Raw genomic sequence first — 18,879 nt, 5'->3', positions numbered from 1 at the left:
TATTGCTGCTCGGGAGAGAGAGGAGACACCAAAAGCCTTTAGGGAGCGGAGGAGTTCCGCCCATAAAAAGAGACAAAGCGAGAGCGTTAACAAGGACACTGCAAACCACAGAGGAGAGAGGGAAAAAACCCAAAGCGTCTGCAGGGGTTCACAGAGGAGACAACACCTGGAGGGGACAGGCCTGTCCTCCGACACGGCCACAGAGGTTTTATGTGTTCATGTGGCAAAGATCAGAAGTGTGTACATTTACTCCTGTACCACACATAATGAAGGAAAATAAAGCTGTGATTATATTCAACTTTGCTGATGAAGATTTTTGCAAACATCTTTAACTTGTATCATCTTCGTCCGACATCGGGTGTTTTGAGTCTTTCAACAGTCAGATCAAAGACTGTAAATATAGATGGATGACGCTATATCCCAGACACCACCATCTTGCACATTTTGGAGCCAGCGATCGTGGGATGAAGCCCCCGGTATCAAACTCTCACTTGACCCAATCATTAGTCAGTATCAGCTGTCAATTGTGACTTTCCAGCCTAATTTACACACATCCTGAAGTACCTTATGAAAACCACACTTGCCAGAAGAATTTAACACTTAAACATTTATCAGTTTAATGAGAACTACCCTTAAATGACAGAAATCCTCTTTCAGGAATTTTATTTAACACGTACTTTGACTTTTTAGTTTGGTCTATGACCCATCCACTAAGGTTAGGGTTGGTCATTTGTCTCTGAAACACATTTTACCTATTGATGTCCTCTCTATGCCACAATAGCCATCGATAAATAAAGCTTATGAATGAGTTTGTGTGAGTATGTGACACTGTGAGACAAAGGGAGAATCTGTTTGATTAAACTCTCTGCAAACGCTTTATAATTTGAGAAAAGTAAATGAAGCTAAATTCTGGTCCAATGGTTCTGCAGCAGGTCGGTAACCTCCTGTTATTCAGAGTCTAAACTCTACAAGCTCCACCAGAGGATTTAAAAAGAAAACCTGAATTGACAGCGACCATGCTGTGGACTGTTTTGTACCTAATCAGGCTCCCAGGGACCCGGTGCAGCGCTGAGAGTGTGAGGAGTCTAACTGCTCTTCTGATGCTTATTGGATTTTTTGGCCTCCATCTGTGATAACATCACACTCACAGTGAGAGTAAACACTGTCTGTCAGCCATCCGTGTTGTCCCGCTCTCGCAGTCTGAGCATGTATACCTGCCAGTCTGCCTCTTTTTCTGCAAGTCTCACTCTATTCCTCCGTCCGGCTGATTGTCCTCTCTTTATTTCAGCTCAGTGTGCTTTTGGACAACTATAATTGGCAATAAAAAAGATAAAGTGCTCTCTCTCCAGTCCGGTGAGGGTCATGTAATAGAAAAAGCACAAAAGTCCATAATTGTGAAATATATTTCCTGCTGGGCCAACGGTCTTTGGCAGCTCTGCCTGTTAATGTGCTTGTGAGGATACTCGCTCATTTAAAACAAACACCACTGGGACTGTATGTGCTTGATCTATCACCAAACACCCCCCCCCCCCACAAACACACACACACACCCCCACACACACACAAACACCCCCACACTCAAAGAGAAACCTCTTTTGTTAACATAAGACTCTTGATAGACGAGAAAAAAATGATTTTACTCTGCAATGTGAATCAGGTATAGAAGTGAACATTATGTACTACGTCATGATGAATTAACTAATATTCCTTACAACTTAGAGTAAGTACCAAGAGAAATGTTGAAATAAGCTATAACAACTTGGCACATTTTAACGTTTACTGCTGTTACAAATAAGCACAGTCTCAAAACTAAAATGTTACCCAATAGAGCACATCCCTCCACCAAGACCCAGCAGTCCCTTGATTAAAGCACATTTAAATCCTCTAGATCAAAATATTTACTTTTGGATCTGCATCAAACTGCACAAAAATCTGTCTCTTAAATATGCCTCTTTTCTTTTTTTCCTCAGGATTCATGTATTATTCTCTGTGAAATTGGTGAAAATGGAAGAAAAACAACCTATCCAGCAATTTTTAAGAAAATGAAAAAGGAAAATCCTTGATTTATCCGTTAGTGCAGATCAAAACTTATTATGTTCTTGCTTTCTCTGTGACACATTCCTTCCATTAAGTTTCATGGGAATCTGTTAAGTAGTTTTGTTGAATCCTGACAAACAACTCAACCATCAAATAAAGTGAGAGGGGTGAAAACGTACCTCCTGGAGGTAACTGGAACGGCTCATGTGCTAAGGTCGATTAATCCTACACAGGAATATGAAAGAAAAAGGCAAAGTGGTCGTTTTAGTCATTTATCATTTGTCAGAAAACATAGTGAACAAAAGTGACCAAATGCTGATAATAATGGTATATTGTGCTGCTTTTTGTGAAATCTTTGCCTTAGCTACAATTTAATTTTTAGAAAAACAAACACTCATTAACTCTAATGGAATTAATCAAGATAAAACACCGAATGAATGAATGACTCCATTCCTTCCTCAAATTAGTTTATATTTGTATGTATGTGTTGTCATTAATACTGTCTCTCTTGATAAAAGCCAAATAGCCTCAATTTACAACCATTATCTGTCTTCATGACTTATATCACATGAATTAGTCGTCTTATAACTTATTAATGTCTCAATAGGCAAAGGGGAAGTGGCAACATAAACATAGGAGACACAAATCTGTAAAATGATGTGAAGAAGAAACCAGACGATATTCACGTAGTAAAATGATCATTATCTTACAGCCGCGAGGGAGCTCATATAAACTCAATTATTCCAGAAACAGCAGCAATAAAATCACACAGAGATTCACAAAGTGTCCACAGGACCATCACAGGGAGAAGAAAGAGGTGAGTTCGAAAACACAACTGTCATTTTGATCTGGTCCAATATATCGACACCGCGCTGCCATGACGTTCTGAGGAGACAGTCATGGTCCCCAGAGGATGAGTCCTATTCACTTTGATGTTCACATGACTTTTCCTGTAGTAACATCGTCTCTTTGACATTTATAGTCTTCAGGAAAATATCTCAACAATTGCTGGATGAATAAATTAGATTCATGTTCCCCTCAAGATGAACGGCAACAATTTTGGCGACACACACTCTCTCTCTCTCTCTCTCTCTCGCTCTCTCTCTCTCTCTCTCTGTCTCTCTCTCTCTCTCTCTCTCTTTTCTTTTTCAATATTCCTCATCTCAGCCTCGTCATCTCCAGGTCTGAGATTGAACTCCTAGCAGAAACATTACATCCAGTTGTGTCAGGACTTCACCACCCCGGGACAGAGCTGCTCAAAGAGAGGGAACAAGATGTGGATCAGACATGTGCACGACCTCCTTTCACCGCTGCCTTTGATTCATTATGTTTCCCCCTCGTCCTTTTGTCTTGTTCTGTCTCTCTCATTAACAGTTCAGCAGTGTCCTGAAGCAGGACTTCATGTCAGGGATCAGTGTTACTATTTCCGTCGTGACAAGCTGGACTGACTGAAGAGCAGAGACAGCTGTGCAGAGTTGAGAGGCCATCACCGAGCACAGTAGAACAGCATGTACCTGTGTGTGTGTGTGTTGTGTCCTGACAACACAACACAACTATTATTTTTCTATCTATACAAGTTTACGTCATCTCTACAGCACTTATATTTGAGGAGATGCTTCGAACGATTTGTTTTGTGTTTTTTTTATCCATATGTTTAACGATCTTGATCTTTGACTTTAATCCGATCAGCACAAAAAATGTCTCATCTGGAAATACCCTTCATGTAATGTGCCCACCAAGCTTGGTGAAAATCTGTCCCTGCGATGTCGACTTATTTTGTGCACACACACACACAGTCAGGGGTGAAACCATTACTCTGCGTGTGTGTGGCGTAATGAACTCTTCTGCAGAGCCCTCCTGACCAGCACAGGTGTTCCTCGCTCCACTTAATTGGGTGGGTTACTGTGCACTGTGTGTGGTTGTGTGTGTGTGTGTGTGTGTGTGTGTGTGTGTGTGTGTGTGTGTGTGTGTGTGTGTGTGTGTGTGTGTGTGTGTGTGTGTGTGTGTGTGTGTGTGTGTGTGTGTGTGTGTGTGTGTGTGTGTGTGTGTGTGTGTGTGTGTGTGTGTGTGTGTGAAGAGGAAGGAACATGAAATGTTGAGGCAAGGTCACATAGTCTGATCTGAGGCTATTTGGGGTTTGAAAATAGAAGTTAAACTTAATTTGAGGCCTGTTGCAGGTTAAAGTTATTCATCCCTGTGCTTCTCACCCTACGTTCTACTGATCCAACTATTACCACAGAAAAACTGAGTCATCTGTGAGTGGTTTGTTTTTGCCACTTGTGTCTGTAAACTCTCCCCATTATATACATGCCTCTATTTTAAAGGCTCTGCACACCTTACGTCCCTCCTACACAGGTCACTTCACTGTATTCCCTCTGCTCAGGACTGTGTGAGTGCAAACAGACAGTGCTTGATTAGATCCAATGCGACACAGAGTTGTTTATAAGACCTGTGAGTTTCCTTCTACAGAAAAAAGCTGGTCGTCTAAGAAGTATGCAAATGTACCATTGTACACTTCGTTATTTGAGTTATAAATTAGGCCTTTAAAGTGTTAAAATTCTGGGTTTTGTTACTCTGAAGATCCTTGTAATTATAATAATAATACAATAATGATTAAATTTGAGTTTAGACCATAAGAGAGCACCTATTTTAAATAAGGACATTTTGTCTCATCTTAAGGTTGATATTTAAATTTGTATTATTTTAATAAAAATGGATTTAGCTTTGCCTTAAGATTTTAGGGTAAGGAATACATTCAAAATGTATGTTATTTCTAGGATGCTCTGGAAAAAGAAAGTGAAGGAGATTGAGGATGAGTGCAAAACACACCACAGCACAATATTACAAATTTAACACAAATGAACTACGTTCAACATCTCATGCATAAAGTAATGATCATGAAGAAATGTGCCACTTAAAAAACATTCACGACATTTAAAACGGTGTAAAAGTCATAAATTCAGCCGCAGAACCTGAGATGAATGTAAGTTCCAACATTTCATCATCAATAAATCAGCGAGCTGTGTGAGGTGAGCTTGTTTTCCCCAGTTGTCAGAGATGTTCACAGCTGTAATTTATAGCTCGCCCTATCTCTCCCACTTTCCTGCGTCTTCTCGCCCTGTCACAGATATTGGATCAGTGGAGCTCAGAGCCAGATAACCAGCAGTCAGGACGGGAACACCGAGACGACTGTGCCACCTCAGACCGCCACTCAAAGACAGGGTTTGATGTTCCTCAAGATCAAATCTATAAACGAATCTGCCAGATCGATGCAATTCATCTCAACTGAATCCTCATATTCAACTGAAAATACTGCACAACTGGAAAGTCTGGAACCTGCTCAGCGTGGTGGAAAGAAAAACCTGAAAGTAATAGGATTGTATTCTGAATCGCAAAAAAAAAGTGTATGCTTTAAAGTCCAAAAAGTATTTTTTATGACGGCCCACATATCTAAGAATCTGGGCGTCTTACAGTGTTGAGAGTTAAAGGTGTCATGTTTAATTATAAATCAATTCAAATGGAACATTAGTTATATACTTTTAAAAGATGGACCCTTTATATCAGGAGAGGGGCTATTAATAATTAATTATTGTATTTTTGAGAGGTTTCATCAAAGTTATTTAGATTTTCTGGCTGTTTAAGATATCCCTTGGTAATGTGATGAGATGTAAATTGTGGACATGTTATATGTTTTTATTTTACGGGTAAGACCAAAGATTTTTCAATCAACGGTTAAACAAGATAGTCTATTGTATTCCATTCTTCACCAGGGAGACCCCTCCAATCGAAGGTAAGAACACTTTTTGTAAAAGGCTTTTTTTTGGTCCCCTGGAAACATTTACGTGGTCGTGTTGTGACTTTTTGTACCACATTGTGTTTTATCTAATTGCCTGTGTTTTATTAAGTTGCAGTGTTCTGAGTTCTCTCACTTCTCAGTTTAGGACCGAGTGAGGGCATCGAACCTCATGTTGGATCCCCTCTTAACACGTGGTCTGGTCCCGCTGGAATATATATCACATCACCGCTAGATGACGCTGTTCTCCCTTAACGAAAGACACAGCTGTTGATGGGCGGCGCCACATGTCCCGCCTCCTTGTCTTTACTATCCAATCATAGGACACGCCGCTTTGTTGTCGTACGTGCTCTGACATACGTCGGTCTATCTGCTACAAACACACACAAGGTAAATCTGTGCATTTATTTAACGTTTTCACACTTTTGTCGGCCACATTACTGCTCATGTCGTGTTTCCGGTGTACTACACTGTAAAGCTGGTGTTATTTAAACAACCAGGGACTAGGGACTCGGTCTGAGGCCTAACGCCGCCGGTGAGCTGAGCCCTTGCGCTGCGTTAGCCTTTAGCATCCGAGCTAGCATGACCAATTGAGCTTGGATAAAGTAAAGCAGCGAAAACCTAAATGAAAAGCGTAAACGTGCACGCCGCCTCCCGCCTGGAACCACCTGCGTGTTGTGCACTTAGCTCTACATTCGTCAATTGTAGCATTTCCGGCCAAATAAGACCATTAGCTTTAGAATTAGCCGGGTGGTTTAGCGGCTAAGCTAACGCTAAACCTGACGTTTGACTGAGTGAGTCTTAGTTTAGCTGCGATTTACCTTATTTCACCATAATTTCCTCACATTTTCTATGTATTGTCTTAGAGCCTCGCCTGCTGTTATACCTTAGAATGTTATGGATTGCACATTTTAACAGTCAATGGGTAAAATCATCCATGTGACAGGGTCAATTCGTCTATTTCAGTCTTTTAAAGTCGTGTCCCAGTCCCACTGTGGTTCTGTTTGCAAGCAAGAGTGGAAGTGGTGCAACTATTAGCCAAAGACACATTATGTCAGTTCTAGTAAATCGTTTATACTTTCAGAGTCTTGTGTATTTTGTACTTTGCTTTTTCGGGAAATGGTGTCTATCACTACATTTGCAGTCACGACTTGGACTGGACAATAACACAACATCAATAGTAATTGCCTCGTAAATTTGATTTGCAACAATTCAACTAAAGTGCAATACATATCAATATAATGATTGTGCGTTGTGTTAGCACAGTTAGGAGCTATAACACATGACTGATTGAACTCAGATTGGACAAATGTTTTGCTGTTTATCAAGTGTTTGAGTTTAAAACCACAACCTTCACTCAGGAGCAAGAATCTGTTTCTGATGTAAGAAACAATAACGTGACATTTTCTATAAGTTCTGGCCCCACACTTGCTCACGAAGTAGAACAAAATCAAAGCTTCACTTTTGTTTGCGAACCTTGTTGTGTAAAATCAATTGATGCTTAAATGAATACAGTTCAATTTATAGTGCAGACGTTAATTGTCATTGTTTTGGTTATGAAATTATTGAGTAATTTGTAATGCAACACTGGCAACATTGAAACGTTTTCCGATTATCTGAGCGACTCCTGCTTTTCTCTGCTCTGTCGCATTTTAAACTCAATTTATTATTCAATGTGTATTAGATTAAACAAGAAGTGTAGTCATTGGAAAATTGTGCTGATCATTTTTCACCCTTCTCTGACTAAGTGCACGTATTCAATTAATCTAAAAGACAAATTAGTGTTGACAATTGTGTTGGAGCCCTAATATCTATATAACACTCATAATATTAACAATATATTGTGACATCATAGTCAAATACTATTTCTATGTGTATAGTCTGTTTATATAAAAGTTTGGATTCTTTTCATATTTTATTTTTATATTTCTTTACATTTCTTAAGTATTGAATTTTTACATATTATTACTTAATTGATGTATACTTTTTGACTCTTCTCTTTGCTTAGTGTTGTGATTGTAACACACAGGTTTTTGCAGCCCTATTTTCCTGTGTTAAAAATAACTCTTAGAAAGTTTTCAATTAACCAGTCTTTGGCTCCAATACTTTCAGCTTAAGCTTTATAGCTGTACAATAAAAAAAGAAAAATCTTTTCACTTTACTGTGACATTGCAATAATCTCATTAATGCTCCCCACATGCAATTAAAACCCCTTAAGATACAGTTTTCCATTTTGTTCCCCTAAGTAGCTTGAAGGTTATTAGTGTCATTTTGTCTATGACTGTGCAATATATATATATTCTGTATCATATGCTTGTGCATGGTTTTCTACCTAATTTCACAGTGTTTTTTTAAATTTTTTAACAGCTTGAGACCTTCACAATAACAGTTTTGTGCGTTTGAACAATGTTTAGTTGTACAGTATAAGACTGTAGTGTGTGACTGCTGGTTATATCAGTCTGAAGTTGCTCGTTGCAAAACCACACATGAAAGTACCTGTCCCCAGATCTGTTGAAACATTACATAATTTAGCATTAAAAGTATTCAGCACGCTTCACTTCATTTCAGTAAATTCTCCAATCTTCAAAGTGGTTCACAGAGATTTTTTGAGCCATTTAAAGTCCCTTTGGTTGAAGAGGATTATGGTTAAAATGGATGACTCACTTAATAGAGCTGTGAGTCTATCGATGTGAGTGCTGTTTAGTGCGTTTGTACAACACTGGAAGCTTCCAGATGCCAAATCCAATTTTAAATTGTTTTCCTCCTAGTAGCCTTGAATCTTCATTATTCTTTTATGATATTTTATTCTGTTGAATATCTAAAACTATTTTAAAAATAAAGCTGCTCGAGGTACAATAAAACAATGCAAAATGTTTTCCGCAGGTTACATGGTGCCTTTTGTACCACAGAAAAGAGAACAGAAGATACTGGGGCGAAGACTGTTAAATTTAAATAATTTTTATTGGCATATGCTGACATGATACACAGTTAAATAAATAGTTAAATATATTTTCTACCACCATCACAATAACATCCCACCAGGGAATTTCTCTTAGACAAATGATGTCTATTCCTCCAGTGAGGTCCAGAGACCTGTAGAATCAATGTCAAGATGCATTAAAGCTGCTCTGTCAGCACGAGGTGGCTCAACACCCACGGAGACACTTGGTAATTGGACGATGGTCGTTACTGCTCGACAAAGCAGTTCATCACAGTCAGTAACTGTGTGTCCTTTTGTGCTTTGGAATACCTTGAATTACTATCAGTTATTTTTATTAATGTTTTTTTTTTTTTATGGCTTATGTTTAATTCTTGATCTCAGTAGTGACCAAGGTAGTCTGTGTCTGATAGCTGCACACTGCATATTGACGATATACCCCACAAAAGTGATGGCAAAGAATCTCGATGGCAGTATAATCATAAATCCTCTCTCCGCCATCTTAGTGGATGGTACATGGACCAAATTTAAAAGTCAAAGTTCACATCAAAGATAGATGATTTCTGTCATGTTAAGGTAGTTCCTATAAAAATGGGACATGATTGACAGCTGAGACTCAGAATTGGTTGAGTGCATATATCGGTGAGACCTCACCACCACGGCTCAATCCCTTGATCGATACTGCACAGACTCTTGCTCTAAATGTGCAAGATGGTGGCTCAGTGGGAGGTAGCACATCGTCTGTCTTGATTTACAGTCTATAAAAATGACCACGGCCCCATTTTCCTCCAGTAATTTTTGACTGATGAGATGACAGTCAGGTTTGACCTTGTTTTTAAATCCAGAAGATCCAGCCTCATATTTCTAACTTTAATCAACTTAAAAAAACACTGGAAATTTAAACCAGGGTCTGTTTCTGAATCAGAGTGTAGGTTAATTTGTTTGGCAGCGGCACATGCCTGCTCAGCTGTTCAGCTTACCTGGGAATATGCTCTTTGGACCTTCTTAATGATGGTCCAGTGGGACAACATATGGAAGACTGTGTGTATCTAAATCCATCCCATTTAGGATGGTACCACACATCAGGTCTGACTGTGGTGAGTAAGAGCCAGTCAGACTACCCATTTATTGAGCCGTGGTTACATCCGGACTCTCAGTTGAATTAATTTTAGAAAATGGCCTCAGGTAATGAAACTGGTCTGATGCATTTGCAATAATTGTATCATGCGTCTGTAAGACTCAACTTCCCTTGTGTCCCGGGAAGTGTCCACTGGGATTAAGATATTAAAATATCCAATCAAAGTCGAAAGGACATCTCCTCACATGGGATGTTTGTCAGCTAAGAAAGGTTTTGAATTGGAAATTGGAATCAAACTGACATCCCGCTGTGCTATTTTTGTAATTTATTTTCCCTGTAAAACTTGTGCGTGAGCAAGAGTTAGAACATAGTGATGAAAACATTGATAGGAGGTTTTTGTGTGTTTGTGATTGTGTGTTTGTTTTCCTGGATGTACTCTGTTGAGTATGAATATCTACTGGAGGCACTTACATATTCCTTTCACTACTTGGGTAATTATTCTGGTGTTGCCCTCAGCCCAAAGCAGATTTTCATGCAGGAAATGTTTTTGGATGAATAAACATGGTCTGCTTCGCATTCATTACCCTTGTTGCCCGCATTGGTGCGGCCAAGCTATTCTTCCACTATTTGAGTGGCTCTCCAGGTAATTTGAGGGTTAAGTGCTTTGGTGGAGAAGACTATTCGGCTGTTAGACGGTAAATGAGGGGAGAGTATTGTTTGTTCGTAAGTGGCTGGACTGTGTTTCAAAGGGTTTGACATGATGTGTTTGAAGCCGTAGAGTCTAAGTGATCATTGATGGAGTTTTGTGATTGTTACCAGAGTATATTTATTAGAGATTTTGACATGTTGTGCACGGATGGCATTTTTCCATCACCATAAAGCGACAGAGGCAAAGCGTTGACTGTGGAACTCCGCGGCTCATGTGTGTCTCAAGCTTACCTCAGTCTAACCTGCTAACTGTATCTGTCTTGTCTGTGTCCGCTTGCATCAGATGGAGGTGGAGCAGCTCCTGTCTCTGTCAGGCCCGGCGCTGGCCCAGGCTGTCAGTTCTCTGCTGGAGACCCCAGGCCTGTACGTCTTCTCCGACATCCTGGAGCTGCCTAATGTCAGAGAGGTAAACACACGCTCTCTGACATCCGATACTTCATCCTCCTCACACCCCCTATCCTTTAAGACCTTGTTGAACCTGACATAAAAGTCCATTTTAACCAGAGCCAGACAGTTAATCCCACAAGTGATGATGTGTCCAAGACACATTGAGAATCCAATCAATTAAACCACTATCAGAGGGATAAGTGAGTATGGCTCTGTTCAGACCTGGTATTAACATCCGTCCTGAAAGATCCGATCACAACTGTGCAGCTCTAAGTACGTCTGTTCACACGTGGCATTAGAATACGTCCTGAATGTGTATTCTGTGTCCACTTGTGATTGCATCTCAATTCCCCGTTAAACATGCAAATAATAATGTACGTAATTAGAGTTTGCAAAGATCAAATGATGTTGTTTTTACCCATGTGACTGATCACTCACTCAGGAAGGATGTTAATACCAGGTCTGAACAGAGTCTATGTGACCACATTTTTCAAGTAGCAACAACACAAGTGCGTTTCCTGACCACATCTGAACATATTTATCATCTGCACACATGAAAATGCATCTACATCTGTGCCCTCAATGATGTTATCGAAGTCGCAACTCCAATTAACACATCTGTGTAAAAACTTTGTAGGCGTGAAGCTGCCATCAAATTCAAACGTCACCAACATAATGCGACTGTTATGTGTCAAACTTGCATGAAAATACTCGGTCAACACCCTTTTTTAAGAGTGACACACTGCTGTTATAGGAGAGTGTGAATCCTTCAGCATCGTTGTTCAACTGTTCAAAGAAAGATTGTTTGGGCTTTTGTTAAGAGCTCAGTAGTGTAATTGCATTAGTCATTATATTGACAAGCACCACACCACAGTTTGCTGCAGGTACAATGGAAGAGAGGTGGCACTGCTGTAAACGTGTGCGCAGAAGATATAGTCGATCCCTGATAAACAACAATTTGCAACAATTTTATTTATTGACTACAAGAGAATCAGCCAGGGACAAAGAAATCAGGGGAAAATGTTTGAATGGTTCAGACCATAAAATATTTAAGTGACACGTAATATTGCACCAAATTATAAAAAATGCATTACAATATTAACTCATAGCAATAAGAAACAAGTCTGTTGTTCTAACACAAAGCTTTACCCATCTCCTCTGCTTCCCTCTGTGGTTTTCTGCTTGAATATGTAATTTATTTGTCCTGAATTTTAATTGCTCAAAGCAGGTCCAGTTAAATATGATTAAAGCAGCCATTAATACTAATTAAGTAGGTGTGTTATTTTCAACTGTTTACAACCATAAACTCCTCAAAGGAGTTTAAAAGCTCACGTTAATTTTCACAACACATTCTTTTTCTGATGTTTTTGTTGAGCTGAACATTGTGTTTCCACACACACAGCCTTGCTCTCTCAGGGTGAATAAATGCATTAATTTCTGAAGGTGCCTTCTTTTCAAAGGGGTTCAACAGCAGAGAACATTTAATACTTTCCAGACAATCCCCCTCATGACATGGATAGGAATCAGATGAAATGCAGCCAGGCTCATTTAAGTTGTTAGTCTTGGTAAACACTCGAATGAGCAGGTGAAACAGGTTGAAGCATATATGGTTTATACCTTTTTGTTTTTCCAACGCAGGGTCATTATTCATCTTGAACAAATAAAACCCATCCTTACTTTTACCACAGAGGAGAACACTCATGATTTGACCAAAATTGTCATGTGACACATGGAATTATTAGACCGTGAACTAGTTATGTGTAAGTTTGTCTATTTTATGATGGATGAGGATGCCACCCAGATTTAACCCAAAAGACCAAAAATCTTCTATAACCTGTTAATTCTGCCATCACCTCTCCGTCATTCCCCCATCCACTATGAGAGAGAGGGCTGTGTGTGCAGGTACAATCCTATAGTTTCTAATGAAACTGCAGAATGGTATTGGACAGAGCTCTTTGCCTCACCCGCCCTCTCCCCCCCACACATACACACTGGCTGTTGGTCAAAGTCCAAATGACCATCAAGGTCAATCGGACCTCATAGAACGCAACAGGCTGCACCTGCAGTGTGTTTCTAGCAGTTCCATCGTCCTGCAGATGTTTTTATCCAGGTGTGGGTGTCAGGGTCAGAATTGTTGAAGCTCTACTGCGGAAATATTTTGATGCCAGGTGTGTGATTATAATCCTTTAGTGATTAATTCAAATGTGTCTGAATTTATGCAGCCATGTCTGTGGTCTCTCATTTCTACTCACACTGAGTCTCAGCATGACCTCTGCGTGCTGCACACTGTGCATAGATAAAATGCAGTTGCGTTGTTTTCTGCACAGTCTCATTACCTCTGTTTCCTGCCACACCGTTTTCTCCTTTCTCTCATCTTTCCTTATAACCACAGATGGAGAATGGTCCTCATGCACCAATGTACCAGCTCCTGAACCTCTTTGCCTATGGAACCTACTGCGACTACAAAGGTATTGCAGTGGCAGCACAGTGTAAATAAGTAATATGGCAGCCTGTGACTCTTTTATTATGAGCTGTATTTCTTTGCTGCAAGGCAGGCACCTTGACACAGAGGCTTTAAACGCCCTCACCTGAGACGCTGCAGGCAGGTTATTCACGAGGAGAAAAAAATTACTCGACTACTTTTTATATGTTAGGGCAACTTTCTGTCAAGCGTTTGCGTGATTGGCTGGTGTCTGTGTAGCTGCAGTGCCGGCACAAATGGACAATAACCTAATCTTTCCTGACTCAATTTGCCGTCAGTGTAATGCATCGAGAAGCTTCAACAAGCAGTGGAATGTTAATTATGTCTAATTTTGTACTGAATATCAACCAATAGCCTGAAAAAAGACTGTAGCCTACTTTATTGCTCCCTTCTCTTTTGAGTCATGCCAACAGACAGCGCATTTACTTTCACAGAGTTGTGTAGTGCAGCCCTTTTTAGAGTAGCTCTCAGAGCTGCAGTCTTGTGTGTGTGGGGGGGGGTCCTGTCACCAGGGGAGCAAGGCAGAAGAAGACGCAGTCGCCGGAGACAGCTTTCCTCACTGCTGTGTTCTCTGACTGCTTAAACAGCTCCACTCTCACCTGCATGTCCATGTGTAAATTAATAAGCAGGGCCTCAAGCCTGTGAGGCGGTTTGACCCTCAGAGAAGTGACACTCACTGCTTTGTTTTATTTCATTGTCTTGTCTGCTGCTGTAGAGAGAGCAGCCTCCCTTCCAGAGCTGACCCCCGCACAGAGAAACAAACTCCGCCATCTGTCCATCATCAGCCTGGCCTCCAACCTCAAGGTTAGTTTTTTTCCGCAGAAAAGTGCAGAGGTACTATAATGTGCCATTTGTTTCAAAAATAGAAAATAGAAACCTAATTTCTGCCACCGTCACATTGCTCCAGGCATCATGCAGAGAGATATTAATGATGTTTTCACAGTTTAAATTCACGGCGTCTAAATCTGGCTTTGCTATTTTATTCAGACGCATAATCCATTTTTTGTATTTGTTTCAATATCAGCTAAATTAGAAGTAAAGCCACAGACGAGCCTCAGGATTCTTGAGAAAAAGTTTCCAGCCCAACTACTGATGCTGACATTTTAAATATCTTACTCCTCTCCCCCATTTACATGATAAAGTATTAACTGTTCCTTTTTAAAGGCATCTCTCATTTGACACCTTCCGTCCATGCTGCACCTTCGTCTCCAGATGCCCTTTTCTTTCTCTGTTCGTGATAAATAATTGATTCATTATTCTCACCAGCACTGTCCTTTTTTTTCTTAAACTTAATCTCACTTTCTATTGCCATTACTCCTTTCACTCCTGCCCCCTGTTACTCTCTGTGATATGTCACTACTTTCTCTGCGTGTATTGTTGAACTCTCTAATTGCCCTGTGAAGGATTGTTAAATTCTAAATTCTCCTTTCTGCTTCCTCTGGCAGTGACGTTTAGACAAATGAACAATATCACCGTAGCGGGTTTTTTGTCATTTTCCATCAAACCATTAAAGTGTAATTACATTTTCTCTCTGTTTACCTTGGATAAGAAAGATTTCTCGTGCATTTTTCCCCTCAGTGCCTGCCGTACTCGCTCCTTCTGCAGCAGCTGGAGCTGAAGAATGTGCGGGAGCTGGAGGACCTGCTGATCGACGCCGTTTACTGTGACATCATCCAGGGCAAACTGGACCAGAGGAACCAGCAGGTGGAGGTCGACTGCAGCGTGGGCCGTGACCTCGGCCCCAACGAGCTCCCAAACATAGTCAACACGTTGCAGGAGTGGTCAGTGTCCCCCCTGTGTGTCTGTGCGCACTTTAGATTTATGTCTTAATTATCTCTCTTCTAACTTAAAGTCTCTCGCTCCCGTCCAGGTGCACAGGGTGCGAGGCGGTGTTGTGCGGTATCGAGGAGCAGGTCACGAGAGCCAACCAGTACAGAGAGAGCCAGCTGAAGGTCAAAGTCCAAGTGGAAACAGAGGTCAGTTCTTCATCCCTTCAGCCGACACTCTTTTCCACTCCAGAAAATCCAGTGAATGTCACTTTCTGTTTCAAGGCTTCAAGCTACTGTTGGTATTTGAGTTCCCTCCTGACCGCATGTTGCCTTTTCTGCTCCTGTTCACAATCAATGTCTTAAAGCAGTGTATTCATATCACTTAGTTTTCTGTTAAGTATAAAAGTGAAGGACCAATATAAACATTGAAAACAGGTTTTGCTCACTCGAATTATTTCTTTTGTTCCTACCACCCTTGAAGAGGTCTGAATTGGAGGAATTAAGCTTGTATCCTCCAAGGTTAAGGACTTCTTACTATTTAATTCCTTATTGATGCAATTGTCCTTCAACCACAGCAAGGAAACTCAGAGAGACTTTAATACTAGAGAAATGGAACCATAGGAGATATTCCCTCTACATGAAACACTCAGATTACTGAAGCATCACAGTAGCTTTATATAAACGTTTTACACAGAACATAGACTGTGGATTTTGTTCAGTTTTTTTCTGATGTTCAATTCCAACTCATCTGTCTTGTTCAAGCTTCCGTTCTTAATCTCCCTTCACTTTTCCCCTCAGGTTTCAAACCTACAGAAAACGTTAAAGGCCAGCGCCGCCTCTCCCTCATCAGGCCCCGCCCCTGCTGGAGCCGCCTCCAATCAGGACGCAGACCAGCCTGCTGAGCTGCGAGACCCCGCCTCCTCTCAGGAACCTCGGCAACCCGGCAAAAAGAGTTCAAAGGTGAAAGGGTGAGTGCTGTGGTTTTACCGGTTTGGTAACCGTGGTAACTTGGCTTCATGCATGGGAGGCAGCGAAATAGCATCTGCATAACTGAAGTCGTCATTCAAACTTCAGTGTTGTAGCTTTTTACATAAAACCGAGACTTTGCATAGAAATTGCAGTCATTTTTCTACAGCTTTGCAAATTGAACACAAACTGTTTGGCCGCATCTTCTGAAATGTTTTATTCAGACTTGTTGCACTTTGAAATCAAGTTTGAGTTCAGTTGTTTTATTTTCATGTTGGAAATGCTATTTATTCCTCTAAGACGTGAAAATGGAACAGAGAGAGCTGTATGTGGAGGTTCTTTCTGTTAAGTTTCCCATCACTGCTCTGTCTTTTGTTCTCTAAAGCACTTTGTAACCGTGGCTTTTGAAAGGTGCTTTATAAATACAAATTTACGTCGTTATATCCACAGCGCTGTAAGGACTCAAACACTTCAAACACTAAATTAAAGCCATTAGTCCAATGTTCTTGTAGAGTGTCAAGTTAATTCGACGGAGAATCGGCGTTTCCATTTTTCCATAAACATTTAAAAAACCAGCTGCCGGTGTAAGTGGTTTGTCTGCGTGTGAGCACGTGTGTGTGTGTGTGTCTGCATGAAGCGTGTTTATTATCAGATGCACATCAGTGTTTTGCAGCCGTACTCTCACCCTGCTATCAGGCACTCGCTTTCTGTTCTGCCTCCATCCGGCCCAATTACCGATGGCTAATTTCACATCTGTCCAGGATTGTAAAATGTCACTGGATATACAAATGCCCTGCGTGCTCCGCTCCTAAAAGAACCGTTTCCCCCCCCAGCGATCAGACGAGAGGCTCTGCTCGTCTGCTGTTTATGTTGTTGCTGCCGAACAGAAAGCAGTGATTATTTCCTGGCTGCCTGTCACATTCTGATGAGGCATGGAGCCCTGTAATTTCCCATCACTCAGCAGTGCGCTTCATTCAAATGAAGATTCACTTAATGTTTTCAAATCCAAATTAATGATAGCTTAACCTCAATCCTCGAATTAAAATGAGTTTTGACACCATTCTTTGTGAAGCTATTTGAAGGATGGGACTGATAGCGCAGCAGTCATAAGAAATTGGATCTTTGGAAAAATTATTTTTAATTTGAAGAAGTAGGGAAAATCCACTGAGAACAATTTTCCCATGCAGAAATACTGAAAACTCATTAGATGCTGTAGCACAAAGACGCCAGAGTGCATCAGTAATGTGCTGCTTCAGGAGAGCAAGTGGAAAGGAGACATGGTATTTCAACAGATTCTTTTTCGGTGTTGATTTTTTTAACTTTTTTCGGGGTTGTTTCCCTCAGGCTGCGCGGCAGTGGGAAGATCTGGTCCAAGTCTAACTGAGGACAAGAGGAGGACGGTGGCACGGACGGACACTGTCACCGATGATTGGACACGTGGACGTGTTGATGGACAAATGGAAACATTCAACAATGTGACCAATGCTCACGGACACCCTCGTCACATACACCTAAAAACCAGGAAGCTTCATGGGAACTTTTCTTATCACCTAATTTCACTTTGACGGATTTGGAAAAACACACTTGACCGATGGATACGACGGGTGGGACATCTTCGCTTGCAGTTGTTACTTACTTAACAAGGTGGACTATCACTATATATATACACACACACACACACACAGCGCAATTGTAACACATTAAGACAGAGCAGTCTGCAGAAGGAGTCTTTGACCAGAAACAGGATCCGTGTATTTGAAGCTTGTGTGTGTGTGTGTGTGTGTGTGCGTGTGTGTGTTTCTCTCTTATCAGTTTAAAAATGTTGTTTTTGTTTAGATTCATTCTGCGTTGCTTTGTATTTTCTTCTCTCTGCTGAATTGAGACATGTTTAAAATCAGAATATAAATAGTTGGGAAATAAAGCAACGCCCTGTACTTATCCTGACTGTCTCGTTAATGTCACTGTCTCATCTTTTATTGAATGCACTTCAGTGAGCATCTCTGGAGGGCGCATTGCTAAATGTTAACTCGCGGAAAGGGGCTACCCGTTAGGAGGTCAAGCCATTAATTAGGGCATGTCCCCAAAGAGACTAATGTATTATAGAGCTGAGGCTTCCCCTGTGCGCAAACCAGCATGGCTACACACACACACACACACACACACACACACACACACACACACACACACACACACACACACACACACACACACACACACACACACACACACACACACACACACACACAAAACAAGTGCATTCATATTTCATACAAGTATGTTTTGCCCAGAGCTTCGATTTCAATGTCAAAATTGCCTGTTGAAATTGCCTGCCCCCCCTCCCCCGTAGATCTCCATCACTCTGTCAGAGTCGCGCTCCGCCCTGTCCATCTCTCACTCCTTCCCTTCTGTTTTCTCTAAATTCTCTGCTCTTGACATTAATGGCGTCAATTAAATGACCAGCAGAGCCCCAGTGAGACAGACGCAGACGGAGGAATTACGATCCCGTTTCGTTTTAACCCTCCATCTCTCTCTCCCGTCTCCCCGGTCCCTCCCAACTCCCCCCCCCTCCCCACCTCTATAAATAGGGGTGTTAATTTCAGTCAGTGTGATTGAGCTACATTGGTTCACAGTTTTTTTTCCCCCTTCTCTCTGGCAGACTGGAGCTGTGACTTCTTACAGCTGTACACCTTTCAATGTATGTGTGTGTGTGTGTGAGAGGAG

The 18,879-nt window shown here is 41.1% G+C and overlaps 1 protein-coding gene across 2 annotated transcripts; it reads left to right on the top strand.

Moving 5' to 3' along the window:
- Window positions 1-6,157: 6,157 nt before the first annotated feature.
- cops7a (COP9 constitutive photomorphogenic homolog subunit 7A) lies at window positions 6,158-18,096 on the top strand. 2 transcript variants are annotated; one of them, XM_061080769.1, is made up of 8 exons: window positions 6,158-6,220; window positions 10,838-10,960; window positions 13,334-13,409; window positions 14,139-14,227; window positions 15,002-15,204; window positions 15,294-15,399; window positions 15,991-16,152; window positions 17,503-18,096. In XM_061080769.1, exons 2-8 carry the CDS (start codon window positions 10,838-10,840, stop codon window positions 17,536-17,538), a joined length of 795 nt encoding a protein of 264 aa, XP_060936752.1. In that variant the 5' UTR covers window positions 6,158-6,220; the 3' UTR covers window positions 17,539-18,096. The 2 variants fall into 2 exon arrangements, with proteins under 2 accessions (XP_060936752.1, XP_060936751.1); XM_061080768.1 differs by having other exon boundaries at window positions 15,991-16,160.
- Window positions 18,097-18,879: the final 783 nt, after the last annotated feature.

Source organism: Limanda limanda, chromosome 11, assembly GCF_963576545.1.
Source record: "Limanda limanda chromosome 11, fLimLim1.1, whole genome shotgun sequence".
NCBI lineage: Eukaryota > Metazoa > Chordata > Actinopteri > Pleuronectiformes > Pleuronectidae > Limanda > Limanda limanda.
This window is presented reverse-complemented; position numbering and strand designations above follow the sequence as displayed.